Here is a 25690-nt window from a genome sequence, read left to right on the forward strand (position 1 = left end):
CCACCATTATTTATGCACAGAATTCAGAGTTGTTGTCTTGATTTTTAAAAGTGTTACTTTTTTGTTTGTTTGTTTGTTTTTTTCAAAAGAGAAAAAGACCCAGGTGTATTCAAATATCTGGTATTTATAGAATTCCAGAGGTGACCGTGGATTGGAGGATAGAATTACCACCTCTCCAACCACACTGGTCCAAAGCCCAATCAATCGTTTCTTTCTACCCATAGAAAAATATGTAAACTATTCTATTTCTACATGAAATTGTGTGGGAACGCTGACTCTCAAATATGTAATTATCAGAAGGCTAAAGAAGTTTTATGAGAACTTTAAAACTTTCAAAAGAACTATAAAAGAAAACTTAACACTTTCAAAAATCAAGGCAACACACAGTAACTCTCAAAGTACAGCCCCTCTCTTACGATGTGTTATTCATTCCCATACAAGTTACCTCACCCCAGCTAACTTCTACCCCTGCTCAGGGGCAGGCTCTGCACCTGGCCGGGGTCTTTTTGACCTGTAGGTGTGATTTTTGGTATTATAACCAAGTTAGTTCAGCTCTAGGATATATAAACCTCGGGTGTTTTGCCCAGTTAGCAATGTACAGAGACACACGTCAACATCTTGATTTATTTCATCCCTAAAACTTGTCAGTTCCAGGGTGTCCTTGGCTAAGGGACGCAGCTGCTGCCTGTTCCCCTGATTAGGTCTCCTCTGTTTTTTGCTGATTGGGCTTGAAAACCTACAAAGGTCTCACAGCAAGGAACATCCTGACTTAATAACATAATCCTGACACATTGCTCGTTTTGTGGCACCCAAAAAACCCCAATGTGCAGCAAGCAGGCTGGCCGTGAGGCTCGGGGATTTGGGGACAACCGTGGTGGCCACGCCAGACCTTTCGCTCCTCCCAGACCCAGCAGGGCCGCCCAGGTGTGCCCAGATGTTCCCGCCCAGGTGTTCCCAGGTATTCCCAGGTGTTCCCACCCAGGTGTACCCAGACCTATCCAGGTATTCCCAGGTGTTCCCAGGTGTTCCCAGCTGTTCCCATCCAGGGGTACCCAGACCTATCCAGGTATGCCCAGGTGTTCCCACCCAGGGGTACCCAGACCTATCCAGGTGTTCCCAGGTATTCCCAGGTGTTCCTACCCAGGGGTACCCAGACCTATCCAGGTATTCCCAGGTGTTCCCACCCAGGGGTACCCAGACCTATCCAGGTGTTCCCAGGTGTTCCCAGGTGTTCCCACCCAGGGGTACCCAGACTTATCCAGGTATTCCCAGGGGTTCCCAGGTATGCCCAGGTATTCCCAGGTGTTCCCACCCAGGTGTACCCAGACCTATCCAGGTATTCCCAGGTGTTCCCAGGTATTCCCAGGTGTTCCCACCCAGGGGTACCCAGACCTATCCAGGTATTCCCAGGTGTTCCCACCCAGGTGTACCCAGACCTACCCAGGCGCCGCGGCCATTTCGGGGCTGCCCCGCCCTCACCTGCTCCAGGTGAGCGCCATGTTCCGGGGCTGATCCCGGCCGGGATGCGGCGCCCAGGGGCGGCGGGGACCGGCGGCCGCCTCCTCCTCCTCCCGCGGGGGGCTCTGCTGCTGCTCGGTACCGGGGGCTCCGGGGGCCGGGGTGGGATGGACGGGACGGGACGGGAGCGGCGGTGCCCGCGGTGCGCCGGGGGGTCCCGCCTGGGAACCGGGCCGGCAGCGCTCGGGATGCGGCTCCGGCGGCCGTGGATGGTCCCGGGGCAGGGGGAGGCTCGGGAAGGGTGGTCCCGATGCTCTGGGGGAGGTGGGAAGCTCGGGAAGAGCCGTCCCGGAGCGGTGGGAGGCTCGGGCGAAGGTCTGCCCGGAGCGGTGGATGGTCCGGGGCGGAGCGAGGCTCGGGGCCGGAGTTGAACGGGGCAGAAGCGGCTGCACGCACTGGGAACAAGAACGGGGAGTTTTTGGTGCTGTGGGGAGACTTCTGACCCGGTGCGTGTGAAATTCAGGCGCTGTGGCCAGAAACGCAGAGCGGAATTGCTTTAAGTACCTACAGCTGGTTCTTTGTAACCCAGCTGATTCCATTGCTCAGCTCTTTGTCTCCTCATCTAAACATCCCGGGTGCTGCTGCCCCGCTGGCTCATTTGGGGCCCCTTCCAGTCCCGCGGAGAATAGGTCAGGGAAGTTTTCTGCTTTCCTGCAAATTTCAGTGCTGGGGAGGGAGTCACTGCTGTGCTTTGGTCTTTGAATTTGGCTGACCTGCACACGTGTCGGTATTTCTGGGACAATTTTGCACCTCGCAGCCAGCAAGAAGTGAATCCCTGCCTTTTGTGCCTGTTCCATCAGGTGTCTGCAATGCTCTTTCCCTGGAAATTAAAGCCAATCCTAAAGTCCGAGCTTTTGTGGGGGAGCAAGTGCTGCTGAAATGCTCCTTCAAATCCAGCTCCCCCATCACGGAGAGCCTGCTGGTGGACTGGACCTACCGGCCCCTCACAGGGGGCCAGATGGAGACAGTAGGTGGAACAGGGCCAGGCCTCTGGGCATGCTGAAAATCTGAATTTTCTGTTTGCTTTGCTGGGCTGCTGCCTCACTTTGTGGTTTGGGACTCTCGTTGTTCCCTTCTTCCCCCTGTAAAGTTCCTTTGGTGTTCTCTGGGGGGAAAAATAGTCTAGGTAAATACAAAATAGCGTAATAATGATAAAATAGATAAATCTGGTGGGTTGTCACAAGTGCTGCACTGTGCACAGAATGATGGTAAAGATTCAGCTGGTGGTTTTATTTCTCTTATATATGAAATATTCTTCCTGACTTTTTAATGTGACATTATTCCTTTATTCTTACAATGCAAAATTCCTTTACTTTTGCAATGCAGAAACAATTCACTCTGCTTTCTTGGACGAGTGCTTTATTACCACAATCACTGCCTTTTCCCTCCTTGCAGATTTTTCATTATCAGTCCGTCCCCCACCCCACAACAGTGGGGACGTTCAAGGACAGGATATCCTGGGTTGGGAACGTTGCTAATGGTGATGCTTCCATCGCTATCCAAAACCCAGTTCTCAGTGACAACGGGACATTCATCTGCAGCGTGAAGAACCCTCCAGATGTTTACCACAACATTCCCCAGACAGTGCTGGTGGTTACAGAGCGGGGTAAGGCTCCCTGCCCTCAGTTTGGCCTCACCCCTGGGACAGAGTTGCTTTGTGGGTTGTTGGAATTCTGAGCATCACGTGGGAAATGCTCCCTGGACTCCCACGCTGGAGTTTCAGCAGGGCTTGCCTCAGCCCCGCTCTCTGAGTTCAGTACTTTGGGAACTGCTGAGCTGATTTGGGGCAGGAAGGGACGGGGGCAGCTGTGGTGACAGCAGAAATCAGAAGTGTCCCTTTGTTCAGAAGTTTCAGCCTCTGCGAATTGCTGCAGAACAAGTTAAACATTGAGGAAACGCTGGCCTAAAAATAATCTCCACATCACAAGCGCTGATTGTCAGTACCAATTTCCTCATCTGCCCTGCATGCCAGCCCTGCCCCAAATTCCCAGCTCAGCCGTGCTGGTAGAACTGTGTCGTGCCTTCCTCTGCAGCTCCCTCCACCTGAGCCTGGGCTGGGTTTGGGGACAGGAGTCCCACAGGTTTGGGAACTGCAGGTTTGGGGTCAGGACCTCTGCAGGTTTGGTGTCAGGAGCTCCACAGGTGTGGGGACAGGAGCCCCACAGGTTTGGGGACCACAGGTGTGGTGACAGGAGCTCCACAGGTGTGGGGACAGGAGTCCCACAGATTTGGGGACAGGAACCCTACAGGTTTGGGGAGCGCAGGTTTGGGGACTGGAGCCCTGCAGATGTGGGGACAGGCTGTTTCCAGCCTGCCAGCCCAGTGTCTCACGTGGAAGGGCCACCAAGCTGTGCCCCGGTGTTTGTCCCAGAGGCTCAGCCAAGCCGTGCCTCGCTGTGTTTCAGGCCTGGCCTTCCAGCTGAGCTCAGCAGCTCTGCTGTCCATCCTGGTGTTCCTCCCTTCTGCCCTCGTGGTCATTCTGCTGCTGGTGAGGATGGGGAGGAAATTCCGGGTGCTGAAGGAGAAAGGAAAATGTGGCTACAAGAAATCCTCCATCGAAGTGTCTGATGAGTAAGTGCTGGCTGCAGGCTGGAGCTTGTATTTCCACTTTGGGGTGTTGGCTCGGGCACGAGGGATGATTTCCCCACTGTCCTTCAGCATGAAGTGAGTGCAGCCCAGTCATTGGTATCTGCTGCTCGCCCAGCAGGCAGAAGCTTTGGGAAATCCCCGAGCTGGAGCACAGACCAAACACTGCACATCCCTTTTCTCTGTCATTTGCGTGAGGAATGCCACGGAACTGAGGCAGTTTAGGGTCAGACATATTTCACTTCTGTAATGAGGTTTATCTCAGCCTGAGTCAGCAGGATGTTTTGCACGTGTGAGCTTCGGGTGCTGCATTTTTGGGTCCCCATAACAGCAGAATAAACCCAGTAATGCTACCTGTGGTGGCCTGAGCAGGGATGCCAGGTACTGAAGGAGCCTTGGAGACTGACCTCCCTTCTGCTCAACTCCTTGCAGAATGATTGTTTTTTTGTATTGCAGTCTTTTAATGATTTGGGTGATGGTGTAAGATTTGCCGGCCAAAAAGCAACTTTTGTTTTAATCTTTGTGGCACTGAAGTGCCGCCTTCAAAGGGAGGCATCTGGCAGCTTTCAGTCCTTTTGGCTTTGCTGTGCAGACTTAAAGGTTTTCCTCAGGATGAAAGACATTCAGTTCCATGTGGTACAGCCAGAATTCACAGTCCAGAGGAGGAACAGGAGTGTCTGGGGGAAAAGTCCAAGCTGATGCCGTGCTTTTCCTGCAGGCCAGAGCACTCAGACACAGCTGGCTGTGGGAGGAAGCTCAAGGAGTGGTGCCTGAACTGCGTGGTGAGTGAAAGTTGGTGTTTTCACAGCGGTTTTGCCAACTTGGGTGCTCAAAGGGGGTGCTAAGAGCAGCAGGTAGGGTGTCCCAACACCTCTGGGTGTCCAAGGCGTGTCCCAAAGGCCCCTCGGAGCTTCCCAGCTGCAGGGAGTGAGAGCTGCTGGCTGTACTGCTGGGGCAGCTGTCATGAGATCCATCCAACTGATTGTTCACTGGCCTTGATTGGAATCAAAGCTGTCATTTCAAGGTGACAAGGCAGGGTTGAAGTGCCAGCTGCCGTGGGGTTTCTCAGGGGCTCTGCACGAGCAGTTTGGGGTTGGCAGTGCTGTGGTGGGGAAGGCAGGCAGTGACCCCTCAGCCCTCTGTGCTTCTGCAGAGGTGCTGGAGGTCTTCCTCCTTTCACCTCGTTTTCATTGCAGCGGAGCATGGCTAAACCCTCGCGGCTGGTTTGTTTGTTTGTTTCTGCTTTTTGTTTGTCGTGCTCTCCGAGTGGTGGCTGCCCTCTAATTGTGCTGCTTCCCTTCCCAGCCCGGCAGCAGCTCCTGTTGGTCGGGTGCTCCAGCTCCTGAGTGGCTCTGCCGCCTGCTGCCCCTGTTTTGTGCGAGTCCTGTGCGCTGGAACGGGCAGCCACATTCCAGAGTAATGCCCACTTCGGGAGGGCTTTCATTCTTTCCCTGTCCTGCAGAGCACATTTACCTCAGGGGCACCTCTGCCTCTCCTGCACACAGTCAGGACGTGAGTTAAGGAGGATTTAAATATGTGTTGCTTGATTCACTCTCCTAATGCCAGTGATTTAAAACGTCCCAAATGCCCAAGCCTTCAGACAGGCGTGTGCTGGTGGTTTCTATTAGATGCAGGATGAAAAACAGGCAATTACGTAAGTTGTACATAAAATATTTACAGTTCTGCATTAGACACAGCAGGCACGGAGCTGCCGTGCCGGGAACGAGGTTTTGGAGAGGTGGGGGAAGCAGGAAACGCCTTGTGCCAAAGGCTGAGCTGCCTTGGCTGCTGGAAGGCAGTTCCAGGTGATGTTCTGGGACTTGGGGAGGTGCCAGGAGGAGAGATGGGGAAGGATGGAGCCCCAGCTTGGTGAGGAAATGCTGTCAGGACGTGGGAGAGCTTAAAAGTCGAAAACTGCCCTCTCATCCTTTGGGAGGAGTCAAATTGCAATGATAAAATCCTGCTGCTTTCATGTCCAGTGCTCTGTCAGCTTTGATCCTTTGCTGTCTGATAGTGAAATATTTATCTGATCAGGTCCCTGAGAATGCTGCCCTCTCACTTGAACAATCCTGCATTTCTGAGGTTTCTCTAATGTGCTTTTTCATGCTTCATATGTGACCAAACAATTAAAATTGCAAAGCCAATGGAAAATCTCTTTAGACTGAAATGCCTGCGTGTCAGTGAGATTTGCCTTGCAGAGCTGAGGGCTTTGGGTGAGCTCCCAGCTCAGAGCTGCAGAGCTGCTTGTGGGGACACCATCAAAAGGCTGCTGTGGTTACAGCAGGGGGCTGTAAAACCAGGGGCTTCTAAAAGTGGGAGCCTGAAAACCAGCAAATGGTGCTGCTCAGGGCTGTCTCTGCAGAGTAGTGCTGCACTTTCTGGCTCATCTTTAGCTGCTGCTTCTCTTAAAACACATTTCATGTGTAGGTTATAGCATGTGATTGTGTCTGGGAGAGGTCAAACGTTTACTGCTTGTACTTATTTATATTTGTACTTATTATTTATATTTGTACTTATTATTTATATTTGTACTTATTATTTATATTTGTACTTATTTATATTTGTACTTATTTATATTTGTACTTATTTATATTTGTACTTATTTATATTTGTACTTACTTATATTTGTACTTACTCATCTTAAAATGACAGCTTTGATTCCAATCAAGTCCAATTTTTGCACGTATGTATTTGCACTTATATCAGTGTTTTTTGCAGCTCCTCTGGCTTGTTCAAGCACAGCAGCATTTTTGGGAAGCATTTAGGCTCTTGCCAGAAGCCCAGCCAGGCTCGGCCTTTGGCTGAACTTGTGGCTTGGTTCATTTCTTCACACAAAATCTCAGTTTCTCTCCATGTTCCCCGTTTAGGACACAGATGAGGAAGATCCCTACTGACTGAAGCTGTGGAAAAAAGACTGAAATTACAGCACTGAAAATCATGGATAGATCCTTCCAGAGGCTGCTGGATAACCAGTGCAGATTGAAGGACGTGCTCTGCTCTCGGTGGATTGGAAGAATAATGCTGATGGGATAATTCACTTCTATTTAAGCACAAAACAATGATTTTCTAAAAATCTTTCTAATTTATTGGGGAAAAGAAAATCTCTTGCCCTCAGATCTGCAGGGCCTACAGAAGCCTCAGTGCCTACAGTGCCAATGTGCCTTGGTTTTCCTGCAAGTTGGTTTGGTTCATTGGTTTGATTTTTTTTTTTTTTTTGTGACATCCCTCTCTTCCTGAGCCCTGGAAATCCAACTTTTTGAAGTAAAAGCTGCTCCAGCTCTCTGGGCAAGGCTTATTCTCAGGTTTTTTGCAACATACTGACTCACACCAGTTTGATGAAGTGATATCTGGCATCCTCTGTGGTGGAGTGAAGAGAACCTACTGCTTTTGAAGTATTTTTTTTTATTCAGCTGCATCACTGGGTACTGCTCCTTCTACTCTTAGAAGTGAAGCACAATTCATAGAAAACAATATTTTTTTTTCTTTTTTGAAATCAGAAATGCAAATGGGGACTCTGTTTCTGGGGACACACAACCCCATCTACCTCAGCCATGGACTCAAGCACTGCCCAAAGGAATGTTCTGTTTGCAGTAGTTGTTTTCTTCCTCCCGTCTTCTAGGACCTGTTTTAGGGAAATGGCTCATTGTGCAGCATTACTTCCCCGCCATGAAGGGCATTTCCTCTTTCACCAGCTTTACCCAACAGCAATGGCAGAGAGCAGTGGAATTCATTCACTCAGTCCCTAAAAAGCTGCTGTCTTTCTCTATCCATCAACTGTTTTCTTTTCACAGATGTGCTCCAGGTTTACTGCTGATTTTGCTGTGCAATTACCAATAAATTGCATTATTCCATTCTGGGCTGTGAGTCTCTTTATTTGGCTAAATACAGCTGAGCTCATAAAACTGCCATGCTGAGGTGTAAAAATTGTCATTTGATGACGAGTAAAGGTTTTTAGGGAGCAGATTTAACCCAAAAGAGGACAGACACCGGGCCCCTTCAGCATCTCTGCTGGCTGCAGCTTTCAGGTGTGGTGAAGCTCTCACTGGCAAGTAGGTCAGCTGTAGATCTGTGCCTCCAGATAAATACATTTTTCTGCTCTCTACTAAAGTAACACTTCGAGTATTTGTGCTCCCTGGTGACACAACATCTCTGTCAGCCAAAACTTCCCTGGGAAAGGCTGGTGGTGGGATCTCGCAGCCCGGGGAAGTGGCTTTGCTGTTCCCCTCCCAGCACTCACGACTTCCCCTGGGGAACCAAAGGCTCTTTTGTGCTGCAAAATGCTGCATTTCAGCTGTGCCTCCTTGGCTGGATCCTGGGCAAGTATTCCTGGTGCAAAGCTGAGCTGCCACCCTGGAGCTGTGAATGGTGCTGAGCTTTCTCTTCCTCTGCCACCCATATGGAAATTTCTTGGTGTGGTGATGCATGCAAGTAGAGATATTATAAAAGAAAGGCCTTAGAAAATCAGGCCTTTCTGCTGAACTACCAGCTGGCCTGATATTCCTTCTCAGTGCAGCTAGCCTGCAAGTTCTCATGAGTTAACATAACCTATTCTAGTAAGGAAAACAGGCTGAGCTTTTAATAACAAGAAATTTGTCCTATGAGAATCAGTGAAATATGTAAACAATCTAAGAACAGAGAGATTTGATGGAGAGGTAAAATGCCATTTACTAAGCAATAAAATGAGTAGCAAGGAAACTCCTGGCCAATTGGAACTGAGCACGAGACCTGTGAAAAATTAGTTATGTGAATAAAGAAGGGGATTTTCTGCATGGAAAGAACTGAGTCCTGTCTGCTTTATTGCAACGGTGTGCCACTGAAACCGCTGATACTGGAATGGGGAGCAGTGGGATACTGGAATGGGGAACATGGGGATACTGGAATGGGGAGCAGTGGGACACTGGAATGGAGAGAGGGGATATTGGAATGGGGAACAGTGGGATACTGGAATGGGGAACATGGGGATACTGGAATGGAGAGAGGGGATACTGGAATGGGAGCAGTGGGATACTGGAATGGGGAACATGGGGATACTGGAATGGAGATGGGATACTGGAACGGGGAACAGTGGGATACTGGAATGGAGAGAGGGGATACTGGAATGGGGAGAGGGGATAGTGGAATGGGGAGAAGGGATACTGGAATGGGGAGAGGGGATATGGAATGGGGAACAGTGGGATACTGGAATGGAGAGAGGGGATACTGGAATGGGGAGAAGGGATACTGGAATGGGGAGCAGTGGGATACTGGAATGGGGAACAGGAGCTTCTCTGGTGTTTCAAGGGAAGAGGAAGGATGAAAATGGGTTTTCAAAGCGGCCAGGGGGGCTGCAGCAGAGGAAGAGCAGTGTCTGGTGTGTGTTAGGCAGCTGTCCCCGCAGTGCCAGGCAGGGTCAGGGCCCTGGCAGCCCCAGGAGGAAGGCACAGCCACGTCACCCAGTGCTGCTGCCTCACTGGGACAGGACCCAGGGTGCAGCAGTGACAGTTCTCCAAGCAGCTCTGGTCCCCAAAACAAAGCAGGAGGGAGCACAGGGTGCGTGCCAGGAACCTCTGTGTCCTGGACTGGTCATCGTGACTGGTCAGGCCAGTCCCTCACGCTGGGCCTGAGCCCCAGCTCTCTGAGCCAGGCGCCTCCTGGAGTTGCCCCATCACCCCTCTCGGGCAGATGCCTCTGAGTTGGTTTCCCCTCTCTGTTGCACATCCTGATTTTTTGTTCTGCTTTCTCTTGCCTGTGAAAGTGACCATCCGACCCAGCCTGGAAGATATGCAACCTCAAGATAATTTAGCAACTGTCAGTCGCTGAAGAATGTGCAAGACTAGCTGACTCTTCCAGGCCACTCGAGGTGAGTAATTTTTTGCTGCAATATTTATTTCTGGATGGTTTTTTAAATTTGTTTTTCCTGAGAAGAGATCCAGGGGAGCAGAAGTGCTGGTGACTCAGATGCCATGTGCAAAAGCAGGGGAATGTGAAGGCCGTGTGGTGTCTGTGCCCCTTTTCCCCCAGCCTGTTTGGGAGAGGCTGTTTGGATGTGTCAGCACTGGCACACACTGAACAGCCTGGTGAGTGGGTGCTGGCTCCAGCTGGTGCCTCCCAGCCCCCTCTCACTGCTGTGTGTCACAGGGGGAGACCCTGCAAAAATGTGTTCCCAGGCAGGAGCAGAAATCCTTCTTGAAACCAGGGCAATAAATCCAGCAAGGACCTGGTGGCAAATAAGGCCCAGAGCCCCAGGAGCTCAGCTGCAGGAGCTTTTGGAGGTTCTGGGCATAGAAATCTCAGCTTTCTGCTGTCAAACAGGACTGGGTTTTGAGCTGGCTGCTGTTTTGGCTGCTGCAGGGGGGTGGTCCTGGCAGGGTGCAGCTCTGCAGGTTTTGGCAGCATCTCAGGGGAAGCAGGGTGCTGTGCCTGCTGCCCTGGGCTGGGCTGTGCCTGCTGCCCTGGGCTGGGCTGTGCCTGCTGCCCTGGGCTGTGCCTGCTGCCCTGGGCTGAGCAGGAGCTGTTTGTAGGTCGGCTGTGCAGCAAAGTGTGTCACAGCAGAGCTGCACAGAGCACAGCAAACCACGCAAAAACCCAACCCCAGAAGGGTCCTGTGTTTGGAGAGGCAGATGGGAGAGAATTCCAGAAGGTTTGCTGCCACTTCTCGGGATTTTTTGTTTGTGGAAAAGGGCAGGGTGATGAAGGTACAAAGCTGTAGTGGTTTTCTCAGCCTAGAACTGATCCAAGGGTCCTCAGCAGCTGATTCTGGGTCTGGAATCCCTGTCTGAGGCTGACCTGGAGAGCCTCTCATTTGCACGGTGGAGCAAAACGAAAGAAGCCACCAAAATGCCAGAGATGATTCAGCTCCTGTCTTTCTATTTCTGTTTCATTTCTGCAGTACTGGAAAATACCTGCTGGTAATGGCAGCCTCAATTCCAGCTTCACGTGAGGGCTCTCCGGGCAGGAGAGCTCCTCTCAGTATCTACTTACCGTGGAATGAAGGGCCCCAGCTGGGAATCGTGCAGCAGGGACAGGGCAGCAGGGTGCTGACTCCTGCCTTCCTCTGGACACTGGCTGGCACGTTCCTGCTGGGGACAGCCAGTCCTCCCCTGGGCTGCAGGATAAATCCACGGTGTGCAGAAAGGAGGCGTCAGCTTTATTCTGAGAGATGTGGAGCAGGTGGAGCTGAATCCAGAGATCAGATGTGGCACTGCTCCAGCAGCACCCAGGGGCTGGGATTTAGATCTGGAGTAGGGGGCTGTGTTCTAGGACAGAACTTCTCTGATGAACAGAGTCAGCACCTGTGAACATCTCAGCTTAGATGTCAGAAGCTCGACCCCCAAACCACCGGAAAGAATCGTGACTTACTTAGGGGAAAATATGAAGGGGCTGAGCCCTCTCCCCTACACAGACTCTTCCTTTCCAGGCTCAGCACAGTCTCACAAACCAGAGCCCTGTCTCTGCCCTCTGTGCTGCGCTGACTTCCAGCCTCCCAACCTCAGAGGCTGGTTAGTCTTCCTCTGACCTTGAGCTGGCTGCCAGTCCTTGGTGTCCTGCCCCAGGGGACACTGGAGCACGTGTCACCTGTGCTGTTCTTTTCAGAGGGAGATGAAGGTGTTGCTGAGCCTGACCCTGGTGCTGACATGGCTGGGTAAGCTCTAAGTTTTATTGCCCTCTGCTTTCCCCTCTGCCTTTGCTCTAAGACCCATCAGTGTCTCTCCTCCTGTGGTGAGAACCTCGTGGAGCTGCTCCTGTCCTGGGTGCCAGTCCCTCCTCTGGCCCTCGTGTGCTGCATCTCCCCCTCCTGCAGCCCTCCCCTATAAACGGGCTGCAAACTGCACTGCCATCCCTGGATGTGTCCTGTATTGAGGCTCCAAGGCTCTGAAAGAAGCAGAATTGCTTCCCCAAGTCTAAATACAGGGAGAGGTTTCCAAAGTATTGATTTTGGCTCTGCTGGAGGCAGGCAGCTCCCTTGGTCTTCTCCGCTGGCAAATATTTGTCATTTTCAGCTCCTCAGCTGGTCAAGACCAACAGAACTTGTTTGGGAAGCTGCAGCACTTTGCATTCATTATTTACAGGGCTTCAGACAAACACTTGGTGCTTGGCCAGGGCCCAGCCCTCGCTGGCTGTGGACAGGCAGAGCACAGTGGCTCAGCCACCAGGACGAGCCTACCTGTCTGAGCAGCTCCCTGAGCTGGATCAGCTCAGCCAGCTCTCAGCAAACAGCACCAGAGCCTCAGCCTCCCCTTGTAGGGCCACTGCAGGCTGAGGCAGGTGGGGTTGATGAGCTCCAGTGACGTTTTCTGCCCCACTCGTTTCAGAGAAGACCTTTAATCCCCTTCCTGCTGCACGCTCTGCAGCCCAGTCAGCCGGCAGCTGCCTCGTGTGGGTTCTCAGCTCTGTGCTCTTTGATGTTCCCCTGGTTTGCTTTTTTTTCCCACTGTCCAGCTTCTCTAGAAACCCCAAGCTGTGGTTACGTGGCCAGACAAGCACAAGCCCAGGTCTGGAGCCTGTGAGCAAAGGGGAAGGAAGCCAAATGGGCAGTGAGGGAGGAACTGAAATTCGTGTGAAGCGCTCGAATTGCCCCTGGCCTGGTAGAGATGAGAGCAGCACAGGTTCTCCCAGCCAGTGACTCACAGCCCAGCCCTGCAGGAGCTGCAGGCTTTGGCTCCGAGGCGTGGAGGGCAGGGGTTGTGCTTCCCAACTCCCCTTCGGCTGGATCACACGGCAGCAGCCCTTGGTGTGGCGGGGAGGATGTGCTGCCCCACATCCCAGGCGCGCCACGAGCAGGGGTCAGGCACGGGCTCGGCCTCTGCACTGGTCAGGGCCGTGAGCCCCAGGCTTCCCTGGAGAGGAGATGGCGATGGGGGCAGGCAGGCTGCAGCTGGCCGTCCTCCCTGGGCTCATCCTGCTGTCCTTGTCCCCGGCAGGGCGATGCAGCGGGGCCGCCGGGGTGTTCACGGAGCCCCAGCTCCGAGCTAGGGCTGGGGGCTCGGTGCTGCTGCAGTGCCTCTTCCTGGACCCCGACAGCAAGGGATGGACCCTGCACAAAGTGGACTGGCTGCACAAGGCAGGAGCTGGCACGCAGGTGGGTCGGGACAGGGCTGGCAGGAGAGGGGACACGGGGCCGGTGGCAGGGGAGGGAGGGTGAGGCAGCCCTGGGGAGGCTGTGGGGAAGCAGCCCTGGGGAGGCTGTGGGGAAGCAGCCCTGGGGAGGCTGTGGGGAAGCAGCCCTGGAGAGGCTGTGGGGAAGCAGCCCTGGGGAGGCTGTGGGGAAGCAGCCCTGGGGAGGCTGTGGGGAAGCCCATCCATGTCGCCAGGCCATGAGGAGAGGAAGTTTCCATGAGCATAAGAAGGGTTCCCGTGCCAGGGCAGGACCCGCAGCACCAGGGGAGTTCCGCTCTGGGCGCTGCATCCTGGGGCTTTCCCTGAGAGGGCCGGGCTCTGTGCGAGGAGAGCAGCCCACGGGACAGGGAGAAGGTGTGAACTGAGAGCTCTTGAGGAGGGACAGGCACCTGACATCCCGCACCTGCCCTGGCAGGAGGAGATGGTGTTTTTTTACTACAGCAACCACGGCGTCCCCGCGGGCCGCTTCAAGAACCGGGTGCAGTGGCAGGGGAACGTCTCCCGCTGGGACGGCTCCATCCTGCTGCAGGACCTGCGTCTCAACGACAGCGGCACCTACGAGTGCGAGCTGCGGCTGCTGGAGACCAGCAGCGTCTTCAGGAGCCGCACGGTGCTGCTCGTCAGCCCCGCGGTACCCAGAGGTGCGTGATGCTCCCTGCCCGCCGCCCCCCGCAGCTGCCCCGCGGCTCTGGGGGTCCCCGCGGTGCCATTCCCTGCCTCGGTGTCTCCCCGCAGGTGCCGAGGATGCCGCGCCCCCGAGAGACTCCGGGTTCTGGCCGGCCGTGGTGGGCTGTGGCTGCGTGGCCGTGGTGGTGGCGTTCCTGGCCGGGCTCTGCGTGAGGAAGAGGTACCAAAACGCTGGCCTGGCTTTAGGGGATGAGGAAGCAGCTCCCCGCAGCCCTCCCGCGCTGCTCTCCCTGGCCAGGCTTTGCCCTGGCGCTCGCAGGTGGGAGGGTTCGGCTCCGCAGGTGTGGGGTGCCAAGCTCCTGCTGCCATCTAGTGTCACCGTGCCCCTGCACGTCCCCTCGGCTCCCAAACCTCCTGGGCTGTGCCCGCAGCACGGATAGCGTGCAAAGGGATGTCAGTGTCCCGGGAGAGGGAGGGAAGGACAGGAGGAGCGGGTGATGCTTCTCCCGGAGGTGACACTGCTGCTGCCTTCCCTCAAGGTTTGCAGCCGTCACAGCCCTGGAGAGGATGGGGAAGAGCAGCAACAAGAGCAAAGCAGAGGTGAGAGCTGAGGCTGGAGGGGTCACTGGGGCCGGCTCTGTGGGCTCGGTGCTGGGGGGGCCAGGGAGGGGATCCCACACTGCCCAGGCACCAGGGGCCATTTGCTGGCCAGCTCCAGCCATGGCTCTTGTAGCTTGCCCTGTGACTGAGCTCAGGCAGCCCCTGTGTGTTTGGGGGCTGCTCAGTCCCAAACAGCCTGATCTGCCCCTCACAGGAAGCAATTTACTCCTCAATCCCTGGAGCTGAGGTAGCCAAGGCTGAGCAGGAAGCAAAGAAGAAGAGGAGAGCTGAGGACACGTACATAACCATGGTGAGGAGCTGCAGCAGGCGTGGTGGGGCCCCCACATCACTGCCCCCCTCGCCAGGGCCACGGCATGCAGGGCCTCACTCCCTGTGCCAGACCCCAACATCCCGTGCCCCCTGCCCCCTCCAAACACACCCTGGTACCCGTGGTGAGGCTCACACCTTGTCCCTTGCTCCCTGCAGCACCCGTCTCACTGCCGGGACAACGGCGTCTACGTGGAGCTGGCCAAGAGGGCCATCCCTTCGGAATGGATGGCAGAGGGGACACAGGGGCACAGACAGGGCCAGGAGCCCCACAGCAGGCCAGAGGAGGCACTTCCCCGGCCTCCAGAGCAGCAGAAATAGCTGTGCCGTGGGATGGCAGCCCCTCGTCCAGGTGTGTCCGAGACACCTTTGTCCCTGTGAGGACTGGGAACTGGTGACACGTCACTGTGTGCCCCATGCCAGGGCACTGCTGAGGCACAGCCCGCCCCAGCTGCCTGCAGGGGACCAGGGGACACCCGTCCCTCTGGCTCGTGCCCCCTGGACTCGAGAGAGTGGGCACAGCCTCACGCTCCAGCTTGGGTCCTGGCCCAGGATGAGGATCTCCAAGGGGGGAGATGCAACGGGAGCCGTCACAGTATTTTTCTGTAGATAATAAAACTCAGGGAGTCTTCCCTGATGCTGTCTTCATTTTACCTCCAGCCTAAGCATGTGATGTCCAAGTGTGCCAAAATCTGCCTGGCCCAGGGCCCGAGAGCCCCTGAACCCATGTGCAGCCTGGCACGGGGCACCCGCCAGCCCCGCTGGCTCCAGACGGGAGCAAAGCCAAACGGGGCAAAACAGGGGTCCCTTGGCAGCAGGATGGGGACCGAGGGGAGCAGGACAGAGCCCGCGGGCAGTGGGGTCCCCCACGTGTGTCCCCTGGCCATGGGTGAGCAGCCGGGTGATGGGCAGTGCTGGCCGGGGGGAGCCCGGCCACCCCTCCCGGGCCCCCGGGGCAGCGCCTGGGCGGGCGCTGGCGCTGCTCCCGCTCTATCTCTGGGTGCTGGGCGCTATCTTTGGGTGCCGGGCGCTATCTCTGGGTGCTGGGCGCTATCTATAGATGTTTGACACCTCCAGGTGCGGAGGGAGCCGGGACCCTCCACCTCCCACCGCTGCCGGCTCACTGCAGCGCCGCGCTGCGCTCCTTGGTTCTCGTTGACACCCGGCTCTCTTTTCCCGCAGGCAGACGCGGGACGGGATTTAGGAGGAACCAGCCCCCGGAGCTGGATGTGGGGGGTCGGGGCATCGCACAGGGCCTTTGCAGGGTCGTGGCAGCCGTAGCAGCGGAGCTGAGCGGGCTTTGCCTGCCCAGGACGGGTGGCAAAGTGCTGTGCGTGCAGTGTTTGCTGAGCAGAGCTGCTGGGACGCTGCCGTGCCTTCTCTCCCGGTGTCCCGCTTCCCTTCCTGGCTGTGGTCAGGCAGCAGAGCCCCTCTGCGTCTCTCCCCTCTGCATCCCTCCCCTCTGCATCCCTCCTGCCTCCCCCGGCTCTGCTGCACGGGACCCACGGGGTGCCCTGGCTCTGGGGCATCCCTCGCCTCTGTGCCCAGGGATGCTGTCCCAGCAAACGCCACCACCCCGTGTCCCGGGGCCTGGGCAGCGCTGTCACTGCCTCTCTGGGCTCCAGGAGGTCCCCCCTTGCCTTTCCTGCACCCATCTCTGCAGCTGAACCCAGATGTGGAGCCCAGGGCCCAAAGGCTTCCTCGGTGGTGCAAAGGGGACCAAAGACTTTTTCCAGCCCCGTTACTGCTGGGCAGAGCCTCCCCATCCCGAGGCTGGGAGAGGAGAGCTGTGCTCCTGGGACAAGATGCTGCTGGAGAGGGGGAAGGAGCCTGCAGCAGTTTGGCAGCCCTGGGAAGTGATGGAGTGTCCAGGAGCAGGCAGGTGACCTGGAGCACCTCTACCTGCTGCAGCCTACCTGGGGCATCCTGGCTGGGCTGCTCAGGCCCTTCTGCTGCTGCCAGCCTGGAGCAGCCCCTCTGCTCTCTGCCTGGCTCCAGGAGGGCATTTCCAACCCTTCTGGGCCCCGCTGGGCTCTCCAGAACGGGAACTGCTGCCGTGGATGGTGTGAGCAGGGCTGGCCGCCAGCCTCCAGCGGGGCAGGGGGGACACACCTGCATGTCCCCACTGCACCCGGGGGTTCAGGAACCCACCGTGCGCCACAGCCCGTGCACAGAGCAGGGAGCTGGCAGTGCCAGGAGCTGTCGCCTGCAGTTCAGGGGAAAATTTTTCCGCCCTCCCACTCCGGCGGCTGCAATCCACCAACCACAGCATTTACTGCTTTTTTTCGCCCCAGCACCGCTCCAGCCATATTGGGCTGTGGGGAGAAAGCGGCTCTAATGTTCTATGTCACCTGCAAATAACCCGGGCGTTCGAAAAAGCACCTCCACCACCTCCACAATCCACACCAACACCACGTCCTCTCCACACACAAAAGTCCGTCAAAATGAGCCCGGAAGCCTGGCTCCCGCAGCCCACCTTGTTCCTCACTGGCCTCACCTTGCTCCTCTCGCTGGGTAAGTGTCGGCTTGAGCCCCCTTGCATGTGCCCAGCTGGGGAGACACCCGTGTCCCTGGCCAGGAGCCCCTGCCCCTGTGCCACCCTGGGAAGGGCTGTGCCGCAGGGATGGGGACGGAGGTGGTCTGGCGTGCACCCTGCGGAGAGCCACCAGCCAGGGTGACCTGCTTTCGGGCAGGGTGGGGGCTATGGTGCCACTGCATCTCCTCCTAAAAACGCCCTGCATGCCGGGTGCGGAGCACAGAGCCCTTTGCATGCCGGGCAGAGCAGCGGGCTGCCGTGGGGACAGGGCTGGGAAGGTGCAGCGCTGCCAGGTGGGCTGTGCTGCCGTGTGGCTGTCCTTTGGGGTGCTGCCTTGTGGCTGTCCTTTGGGGTGCTGTGCTGCCTTGTGGCTGTCTTTGGGGTGTTGTGGCTGTGGCTGTGGCTGTCCCCGGGCCGGTGGCCGTGCTGGGGCCGCGGTCCGTGCGTGCTGCCCGGCCCCGCCGCAGCAGCAGCGCTGTGTCAGCAGCTCCGCGGCCGCATCCATCGATCGCGGCCGGGATCGCGCCGCTCCTCTGAAGCGCTGTCCCGGAGCTCCTGACGGGCTGCCGGGCCCCGAGGAGAGAGCCTGGGAAAGGAGGGTACAACACCTGGTCAGGGCTGCTGTAGAGGCTGCTGTGATTGTCCCCCCAGCCTGGGTGACGGAGCGTTCTGGAGCCTGCGCAGCGCCGCAGGACGCGGCCTGGACGGTCCCTGGGGTTTCGGGGGTTTCTTCCCCCACCTCTGTTGTCCCCCAGGGCTGAGTGCCCAGCCAGTGGCAAAGTTTGCACCCACTTGGGTGCTCCTAGGTCCTGCCAGGCCGTGGTGTCCCTGCTTGGAGTGACAGGCTTGCTGCTGGTGGCACCTCATCCCTCTGTAGAGCCCTGGGGAGCCCTGAGGACATGGGACAAGGCCAGGTCACCCACCTGCAGGCACACAGGGCACCATGTGAGGGGCACTCAGACAATGATTCCGTGCAGGGATCCCCTCCAACCATTCTTGCTGGGACAGGCAAGCTCCTGACTCTTCTCTCCCATCCCTGCGAGGTTTTCTTGGAGGCATCAAAGGTGGTGGCTGCCACGGGGCAGCAAGGCTGTGACACTGGCTCATGACACTTCTTCCTGCCTTGGGTGCTGTGACTCGTCCCCATGCACCAGCTGTGCCCATCCCTGTGTCCCCAAGCCCTGTGGGAGCCCTCCCTGCACTGGGACTGGATGGGGGGCTGTTCCCCACGGCTGCAGGCACAGCCAGGAGCCGTCCCAGGGCTTGTCCATACCCGAGGGCACCGCTCTGCCCCCAGGGAGCTTCAGGGTGCTGCTGGTTCACACCTCGCAGTGGGAGCTGGGGCTCAGCACCCATGGGAGCTGTACCTGCAGCTCGGGAAAGGCTCTTGTCCCTGGCTGCAGAGCCTGGCCCCTTTCCTGCCCTGCTTGCAGGCGGAGCGCAGCGGCCAGCGGAGCAGCCCTGACATGCACCCAGCTTGGCCTCGGGAAGAAGGTTTGAGAGCAAAGAGCAGCAGCCCAAGGGGAGAGGTGAGGTGATCCTAAAAGCACCTGGTGGCAGTGTCCCTGTGCCTGCCCTGTAGGGTGTCACGGCCCCCCAGGACACTCTGGTCCCCCCCAGGGCTCGCTGTCCCCGTGTCCCTGTGCTTCTCAGGGCCTGGCCTGGTGTTTGCAGCCAGCTTGGCTGCAGAGGAGCCTGTTCCCCTTGCCCACCTGGGGACAGATGCAGGCGCTGGGTTTGGGTGCTGCTGAGAGGAGCTGCAGGGAAGGAGTGGAGGAGGGAGCAGGGCACAGACACCCCATCCCTGCCCCCTCCCCAGGTGAGTCCTGCCCTGCGAGCTGCACCAGGTACTGCCCCTCTTTCTCAGCAAGGCCAGGGATCAGGGACTGGCCTTGTTCCCCCAGCAGAGACCTGGATCTTGCTCTGGTCATTCCCAGCTGGAGAATCCTTGCGTAGGCACTGCTGGCAGGGGAAAGCATCTGCATTCCCCCGGAGCCCTGGGGCCCGCCCTGGCAGATGCCAGCCCTCGCTGCCCGAGCCGTGTCCTGCTGGCAATGCAATGTGATGAGCTCAGCCATAATTTGTGTGTGGCTGTGGCGCCGGGCCCCGCGTGCTGACGCTGCAGCCTCGCACAGCGCCATCGATCCGGCAGCAGCACAGCCTCGGGGGATGGCCGGGAGGGGGGCTGGCCTGCAGGCAGCAGCATTCAGCATCCGCAGGGCACAGGAGGGTCATCAGCCCTGGCAGAGCAGGGACGATGCTCTTCCTGTCCAGCCCAGGGACGGTGCCAGGGCTGCTCCCCTTGTTCCTGCTGGGCAGGGAAATTCCGGTCCTGGCTGGATGCAGAGTGTGTGGATGTGCCTGGAAGGCAACGCCAGGCCCCAGGGAGAGCTCTGTGCAGGCAGGGCAGCATGGGGACACGGGCTCAGCTGCCAGGGTGGCTGCCTGTCACACCCCCAAATCCATCTGCATTCGGCAGCACCCCCGAGACTGGGCATGGAGGTCATGGCCCCTGCCATCATCAATGCCTTGAATGGCTCCTCTGTGAAGCTCTCCTGCACCTTCAACTCCTGCTACAAGGTGGAGAACAAGCAGTTTTCCCTCAACTGGACGTACCAAGAGTGCAGTAACTGCTCGGAGGAGCTGGTGAGTCTCACTGGGGATCTGCTGGGGTCCTGGCACCAGCTCACAGGATGTTGCTCAGGGTTTCTTACACAGCAGCATGGGCAGGGAGGGGGTGCCTGGCTGGGAAATGAGCCCGTGGGGTGCCACACGCTGCCTCACCTGCTGTTCCCATGGCTGCCCAGTTCCTGCAGTTCCGCACCAAGATCATGAACAAGCAGCTGGACCGCTTCGGGAACCGCGTGGAGTTTACCGGCAACCCCGCCAAGAACGACGTGTCCTTCACCCTCAAAAACGTGCAGCTGGAGGACGAGGGCACCTACAACTGCTACGTCCTGAACCCCCCGGACCGGCACCTGGGCCACGGCAAGATCAGCCTGAAGGTGCTCACCAAAGGTCAGTGGTCCCCCGTGCCGCGGGCACCCACGGGGGCAGGGCTTGCTCCCGGAGCCCTGCCCGTTCCCAGCTGTTCCCACGGCCGCTGCGTGCCCTGAGCCTGTGCCCTGTGTCCCCAGAGCCCCCAAAGCACGACTCGACGGTGGCCGTGATTGTGGGTGCCTCCGTGGGCGGCTTCTTGGCCGTGGTGATCCTGGTGCTGATGGTGGTGAAGTGCGTGCGCCGGAAAAAACAGCAGAGGCTCAACACGGACGACCAGAAGACAGAGGAGGAAGGGAAGACCGACGGCGAAGGCAACCCGGATGAGGGCACCAAGTAACGCCCCCCTGCCCGCCCCTCCCTCCTGTCCCCTGTACAGTGTGACCCTCTTGATGTGCTTCCCAGAGCAAGGATTTCTGTCTCCCCAGAGCATCCCTCCTTCCATCCAAACACCCAACTCAGCCTGGAGCAGGGCGCAGAGAGAAGGTCCCTGGAGCCTGGCTGTGCTGGGCAGGGCTGGGGAGAGGGGCTGAAGCCCCTGAGGCTGAGCTGGGACCAGCCTGTCCCCTGCTCTGAGTGCCAGTGCTGTGAGGAGGTGCTGGGGACAGGCTGGGGCGGGTGAGGGGGGACCTGTGCAGCCCCCACACACGGAGGGACTGGAGCAGGGGGTGCCAGGAGGGACAGAGGGGTCTGGCAGCCCCGTGCCCAGACTCATCCCGAGGTTCTTCTGCTGTGCCTGGGCCACTGGCACTGGTGTTCCCATCCTGAGGGATCCCGATAGCTGCCAGTCTCCTCCTTGCAAGCTCGTGCTCCTCAGGGACTGTCCCAGGCTGCTCACAAGTCAGTGGCCAAGGCCATGAGCCCACCCAGCGTCTTGGAACCAGTGTTTTGGAACCATTAACAGCCCTTGGTGTGTGAGGGATGGACCCTTCTGCCTCTCGGGCTGGTTTTGGATCTGAGCATCTCAGCCCAAGGTGCTGGGCTGACTTTTTTGTGCTCGTTTCCTTCTTGGGGAGGGTGGTTGTGGTGGAGAATGTCCTGCTGATGTGTCAGGCTGGGGTGGTGGGGAGTGCTGGGGTGAGGCTGCTCGGGACAAGGAGCTGCTGAAAGGGAGAGGAGCTTTTGGGCACTTGCTGGGAAGGACTGGGCACAACAGCAGGCCCAGAGTTAGGACAGCTCTGCCACCCTGGAGCAGCCCTGCTGAGACTGCCTCCTCCAGCCTCCCTGCAGAGCACTGCACACTGTAACTGCCATGGCAATGCACTGCCAGCGTGCCCAGCCCCGTGTGCCACCTGCCTCACCTGGCCGGTGAGCCGTGCTGGCTGCAGCACCGGGGGTTCAGGCAGGGAATGACCCAGGGCAGTGTCCCCTGTGGCACCAGGCCTGAGCTTTTCTTCTCCCATGGCTTCCAGGAGGGGACAGTGCCCGGAGCCACAGAGGACACTGCCCAGGGGCAGGTGATGGAGGTCCTGTCACGCACGAGCAGCACTGCCAGGGAAGAAGGGACACCTTTGCAGTGTCCCTGTGCAGAGAAGGGACACCTTTGCCACGTGCCTGTTTAGGTGCCATCCCGGCAATGCCATCAGGCCCCAGGGATGGCGGGACAGCTGTGCCCTCCCCGCTCTGCCCCATCGCTTTCCACCCCTTCCCCATGTGCCCCGTCCATCCCACTCGACCCCGCTGGGCTCCACGCTGCTCCGCTCCCATCCGCAGCAGGAATGTGCCGTGTCCCACGCCCGGCTCCCTTCCCTGGGCCCTGCTGCCCCGGGAGGGCCGGGCTGTCCCCACGCCCCGCACAGTGCCAGCGGTGCCCGGTGCCGCAGGGCTCCCGCACCACTTTCTGCCAGGGCCGGGCGGTCCCCGGCTCCTGGTGGGACTGATCCAGCGCCTCGGGGGCACAGAGGCCTCTGAGTGTTGCACATGACCAGTCTTGCATCTGCCTTTCATTTCTTTTCGTGCACTATCCTTGGATTGCAACTTGCCAATGCATCTGTACATAGCTGCGCACCGCAGAGAGCCGACAAATACAGATCTGTACACACAGGAGGGGCTGCTCTGCCTCGTGCTGTGGCCTCGGGCGTGCGCCTTCCCCTGGGCTTCTCTTGCCAGCCACTCTCCGAGTGTGGGATGTTTTTATTGCTCTTTGTACAGTCAAACAAACAAAAGAACAACAAAACACCGACTTTGCCCTCGATGCTTTTGTGCCGCAGCCAGGAGGGGCAGGACAGGCCCCTCACCTGCTCTGCCTGGGGGGATAAGCCCACTCCGGAGTGGAGCTTGGTCCTGCTGAGGTGTTTTGGGTGCCGAGGGAGCCCAGGGCACCCTGTGTGTCCACAGCTCTGTCCTCAGGAGCTGCCACAGAGCCAGGGCAGTGCTGGGAGCGTGGCCAGTGCTGCCCCAGCCTTCCCACGGGGAGATTTCAGGGGTGCTCCACACCCACTGTGGGGTCTCCAGGTCTTGTGGCCTGCCAGCCTCTCCACCTGTGGTTCTCAGAGAGCTGGGATTGATGGCTGCTCATGGCAGGTAAGGCTCAGCAGGCTCCAGCAGAGCCCAGGTCACGCACTGGGTGATGGACACCCATAACCGGCTGTTCTCCCGGTCCAGCAACGCCGTGGGGATGCTCCAGAGCAGCACGACACAACTGGGGCACAGTTAATAGGCACATCCATCAGTTCAGCCACCGTGGAGACACGAGAGAAGCTCTGACAGCCGCCCTCTCCCTGCTGCCCTTCACTCCGGGCCGCCAAGCGCCGGCGCATCCCAATTCCTCAGACAATCAGGGTCAGGCCACACTCTGCCCTGAGGCACTGCCACCACCGCTTTCCACCTTCCAGCCCCCCACCCTGCTCAGCCCACCACCGTTCCCAGCAGCAGTGGCAGTGGGATGAGCTCTCCCGGTGTCTCTGTCCCTGTCCCTGCCGGACACTGCGCCCTGGGCACCTCAGCGTGGGGTCAGCGCTGCGGAAAACTTCCAACTTCCCTGGCACCTCTCCCTCCCCGAGGAAGGGCACCCAAATCACCTCCGCTGTGCTGCTGACACAGTCCTGCAGCTCTGGGCTGCCAATCGATCCCTGGCCCGTGGCAGGGAACAGCTTTGCCATGCAGGGAGGAGCAGCTCCCCGGAGGAGGACGTGGGGTTATCCCCACCCAGCTTCAGGGGTAAATACAGCCGTGGGCAAAGGGCGTGGGGGACCCCTCGGCACTTTTAGGATGCTTGTTAGAATGCTGCTGGCAAAAAACTTGAGGAGAGCAGTGGGATCACAGAGGAGACCCCGTGGGACACAACAAGGGTGAGTTCTCCTCACTGCAGGGGACTGAAGGCAGTGACAGCAAACCCCCAGCTCTGGGGTTTCTCAGATTCTCCAGAACCATGGACATTCCTTGCTACAGAACACTAAAATTTCCTTGGGCCAGGTGGGATTACAGGTGTTAAAGAGCAAGAGAGGGGGTGGGAGGTGGCAGGGACCTCTGCCTGGTCCTGTGCAGAGTCACAGGGAACTGCTGGGGTGTCTCAGGGAGAGTCCAGAGCCACAGTCCCTGCAATGCTGCCCTGCTCCCAGGGCTGGGAAGTGAAGAGGGGCACCTGGAAAGGGGACAGCCTGGGGCAGTGAGGGGTGTGAAGAGCAGCTTGGGGGGACAGAATAGGGAGGGTCCGGTGGAGGTGGCCTCGGGCTGCGACGGGTCAGGATCAAACTTTCTCCTGGGATAGAGCAGGGCTGCCTCAGCGGTTCTTGCAGATGCTCTGCAGTCGCTGCCGGGGGACACGGCCGCTCTTCCCCTGCGTGTTTAAAGGGCCGGTGGAAGGGGGTGAGGAACCTGCGCGCTCCGGAGGGCAGGCGGCTCCACGGGCGGGGGTGAGCAGGCAGCGGCAGCGCAGGGAGAGGGGAAAGCACCGCTCCGAGGGAGAGCTGCAGGCAGCCGAGAGCTGGAATGACAAAAGCAGCCAGGTACTCACCCGCAGTCTGTGCCCGGCACCTCTCGCTCACCTTCCAGCCCGGCCAGTCCGTTCCAGCCAGGACAGTCCTGCAGAGCCTGATCCCTGCGGTGCCTCCTGCCCACTGCCAGCTGCCGGGATGCCAGGCCACCTTGTCTTTTAAAGGTCACAGCCAGAGGACCTTGCAGTAAATATAAGGTGCTGATGGGAAGCTCTGTTCCAGCGTTGCCACCTCCTCCTCCCCCTCCACCGACAGGAGGGCTCTGCCTGCTCCGGGTCCGGGAGCACAGCATCGCCTGGCTCGGGGAGGTTTGGGAGGAGGCTGGGACTGTCCCCTGGATCCAGCCCCTGGCAGGATGCTCCAGGGCAGCCGGGGCCAGCGCTGTGCCTGCTGCGTTGGAGCTGCAGCCCAACTGCTCTGCTCAGCCCTACCTGCTCGCTACTCACGTGGAGGGAGGCAGGAGCCCTCCTCAGAGAGCAGCAGCCTAGCATTTTAACCCTCCCAGCTCCACCAGTGCAAGGTGAGAGGGACTGAGGGTACACAGGCTGCCACTGTGCCCCCCGGCAGGCTGTGAGCCAGCTGGCAGCACCCCTGAGCCCTCCTTCCTGTCCCCGGGGAGGTGACAGTGTCCGAGCACAGAGTGCTCGCCTTCCCTGAAACCAGACGCAGCAGCTGGTGCTGGGCTCAGCAGAACAAGTTTCCGCTGAGCCGCAGGAATCCCGGATCCCACGCCGGACATCTGTGTCCTGCCGAAATGCCAGGGCCAGCTGCTGCCAGTGCCCTTCCCGGCCATGGCACGGCACCGGCCGGGCTGGGGGCAGCAGAGCCCTGCCCAGGCCCGCGGCACTGGCAGATGTCTCACGGGATCAGTCGGCCGAGGAGACCGGCTGGAGCTGCCGAGTGTGACAGCTCCATCAGGCGCTGGTGACAGCCAGCGTCCTGCTGCCAGCTCTGGGGCTGCGTGGGCACAGCCGTCCCGGGCATGTGGGGGAGCGGGGATGCCAGGCTGTCACCTCTGCGGGGACACTCAGCACGGAGACGTGGCTGCAGGGCCATGTCAGCACGGAATAAGCTGGGTGCCCACCTGCCCAGTGCCCCCCGTTTGTGCCAGTGCCCACAGGAGCTCTGTTGTTTTTACTGGCCAGCCCTTGCGGCCAGGTTTCCCAACTTTCCTGCCTCCAGGCTCTGCTGGCAAGATTCTCAGTGTCAATTTAGACCAAATGCATCCCAACTTGCATCCCAAATACAAGCAAACTTGGCAGGCACCTGAGCATCCCAGGAGGGGCTCCTTCTTACCTTCCCCTGCACCAGGGTAGGTGTGCTGCTCTTCCAGGTCCTCCCCCACTGCTGCAGGTCCTGTGTGCTGCATGCTGGCCTCGAACTCACCTGCACCTGTGCCTCTAGCCCCTGCAGCCACCAGGCACCCCCGCACGGGTGACAGGCACCCCTGCACCCCCGAGGTGCCTGC

General features: G+C 58.4%; 3 protein-coding genes across 4 annotated transcripts; all 3 read left to right on the forward strand.

Moving 5' to 3' along the window:
• Positions 1-1494: 1494 nt before the first annotated feature.
• On the forward strand, positions 1495-7955 carry MPZL3 (myelin protein zero like 3). The gene is made up of 6 exons (XM_068172170.1): positions 1495-1596; positions 2319-2485; positions 2914-3124; positions 3924-4089; positions 4823-4886; positions 6972-7955. The coding sequence occupies exons 1-6, from the start codon at positions 1524-1526 to the stop codon at positions 6996-6998; spliced, it is 708 nt and encodes a 235-aa protein (XP_068028271.1). The 5' UTR covers positions 1495-1523; the 3' UTR covers positions 6999-7955.
• A 3559-nt stretch (positions 7956-11514) lies between these two features.
• On the forward strand, positions 11515-15408 carry LOC137462219 (myelin protein zero-like protein 2). Its single transcript, XM_068172372.1, has 7 exons — positions 11515-11725; positions 13005-13162; positions 13616-13841; positions 13936-14047; positions 14367-14427; positions 14642-14737; positions 14914-15408. Exons 1-7 carry the CDS (start codon positions 11683-11685, stop codon positions 15073-15075), a joined length of 858 nt encoding a protein of 285 aa, XP_068028473.1. The 5' UTR covers positions 11515-11682; the 3' UTR covers positions 15076-15408.
• Positions 15409-17035: 1627 nt separating this feature from the next.
• Positions 17036-20988, forward strand: SCN2B (sodium voltage-gated channel beta subunit 2). 2 transcript variants are annotated; one of them, XM_068171886.1, is made up of 4 exons: positions 17036-17268; positions 19770-19936; positions 20098-20308; positions 20428-20988. In XM_068171886.1, the coding sequence occupies exons 1-4, from the start codon at positions 17199-17201 to the stop codon at positions 20625-20627; spliced, it is 648 nt and encodes a 215-aa protein (XP_068027987.1). In that variant the 5' UTR covers positions 17036-17198; the 3' UTR covers positions 20628-20988. The 2 variants fall into 2 exon arrangements, with proteins under 2 accessions (XP_068027987.1, XP_068027988.1); XM_068171887.1 differs by lacking the exon at positions 17036-17268 and adding an exon at positions 18661-18819.
• Positions 20989-25690: the final 4702 nt, after the last annotated feature.

The sequence above is a fragment of the Anomalospiza imberbis genome, chromosome 24 (genome assembly GCF_031753505.1).
Source record: "Anomalospiza imberbis isolate Cuckoo-Finch-1a 21T00152 chromosome 24, ASM3175350v1, whole genome shotgun sequence".
NCBI lineage: Eukaryota > Metazoa > Chordata > Aves > Passeriformes > Viduidae > Anomalospiza > Anomalospiza imberbis.

Coding starts and splice junctions, on each gene's coding strand:
- MPZL3 (XM_068172170.1), top strand. CDS start 1,524: ATGCGGCGCCCAGGGGCGGCGGGGACCGGCGGCCGCCTCCTCCTCCTC. Junction 1,597..2,318: donor GGGGGCTCTGCTGCTGCTCG/GTACCGGGGGCT, acceptor CTGTTCCATCAG/GTGTCTGCAATGCTCTTTCC. Junction 3,125..3,923: donor GCTGGTGGTTACAGAGCGGG/GTAAGGCTCCCT, acceptor GCTGTGTTTCAG/GCCTGGCCTTCCAGCTGAGC.
- LOC137462219 (XM_068172372.1), top strand. CDS start 11,683: ATGAAGGTGTTGCTGAGCCTGACCCTGGTGCTGACATGGCTGG. Junction 13,163..13,615: donor AGGCAGGAGCTGGCACGCAG/GTGGGTCGGGAC, acceptor CTGCCCTGGCAG/GAGGAGATGGTGTTTTTTTA. Junction 14,428..14,641: donor GCAACAAGAGCAAAGCAGAG/GTGAGAGCTGAG, acceptor TGCCCCTCACAG/GAAGCAATTTACTCCTCAAT.
- SCN2B (XM_068171886.1), top strand. CDS start 17,199: ATGAGCCCGGAAGCCTGGCTCCCGCAGCCCACCTTGTTCCTCACTGGC. Junction 17,269..19,769: donor CACCTTGCTCCTCTCGCTGG/GTAAGTGTCGGC, acceptor TGCATTCGGCAG/CACCCCCGAGACTGGGCATG. Junction 20,309..20,427: donor CCTGAAGGTGCTCACCAAAG/GTCAGTGGTCCC, acceptor CTGTGTCCCCAG/AGCCCCCAAAGCACGACTCG.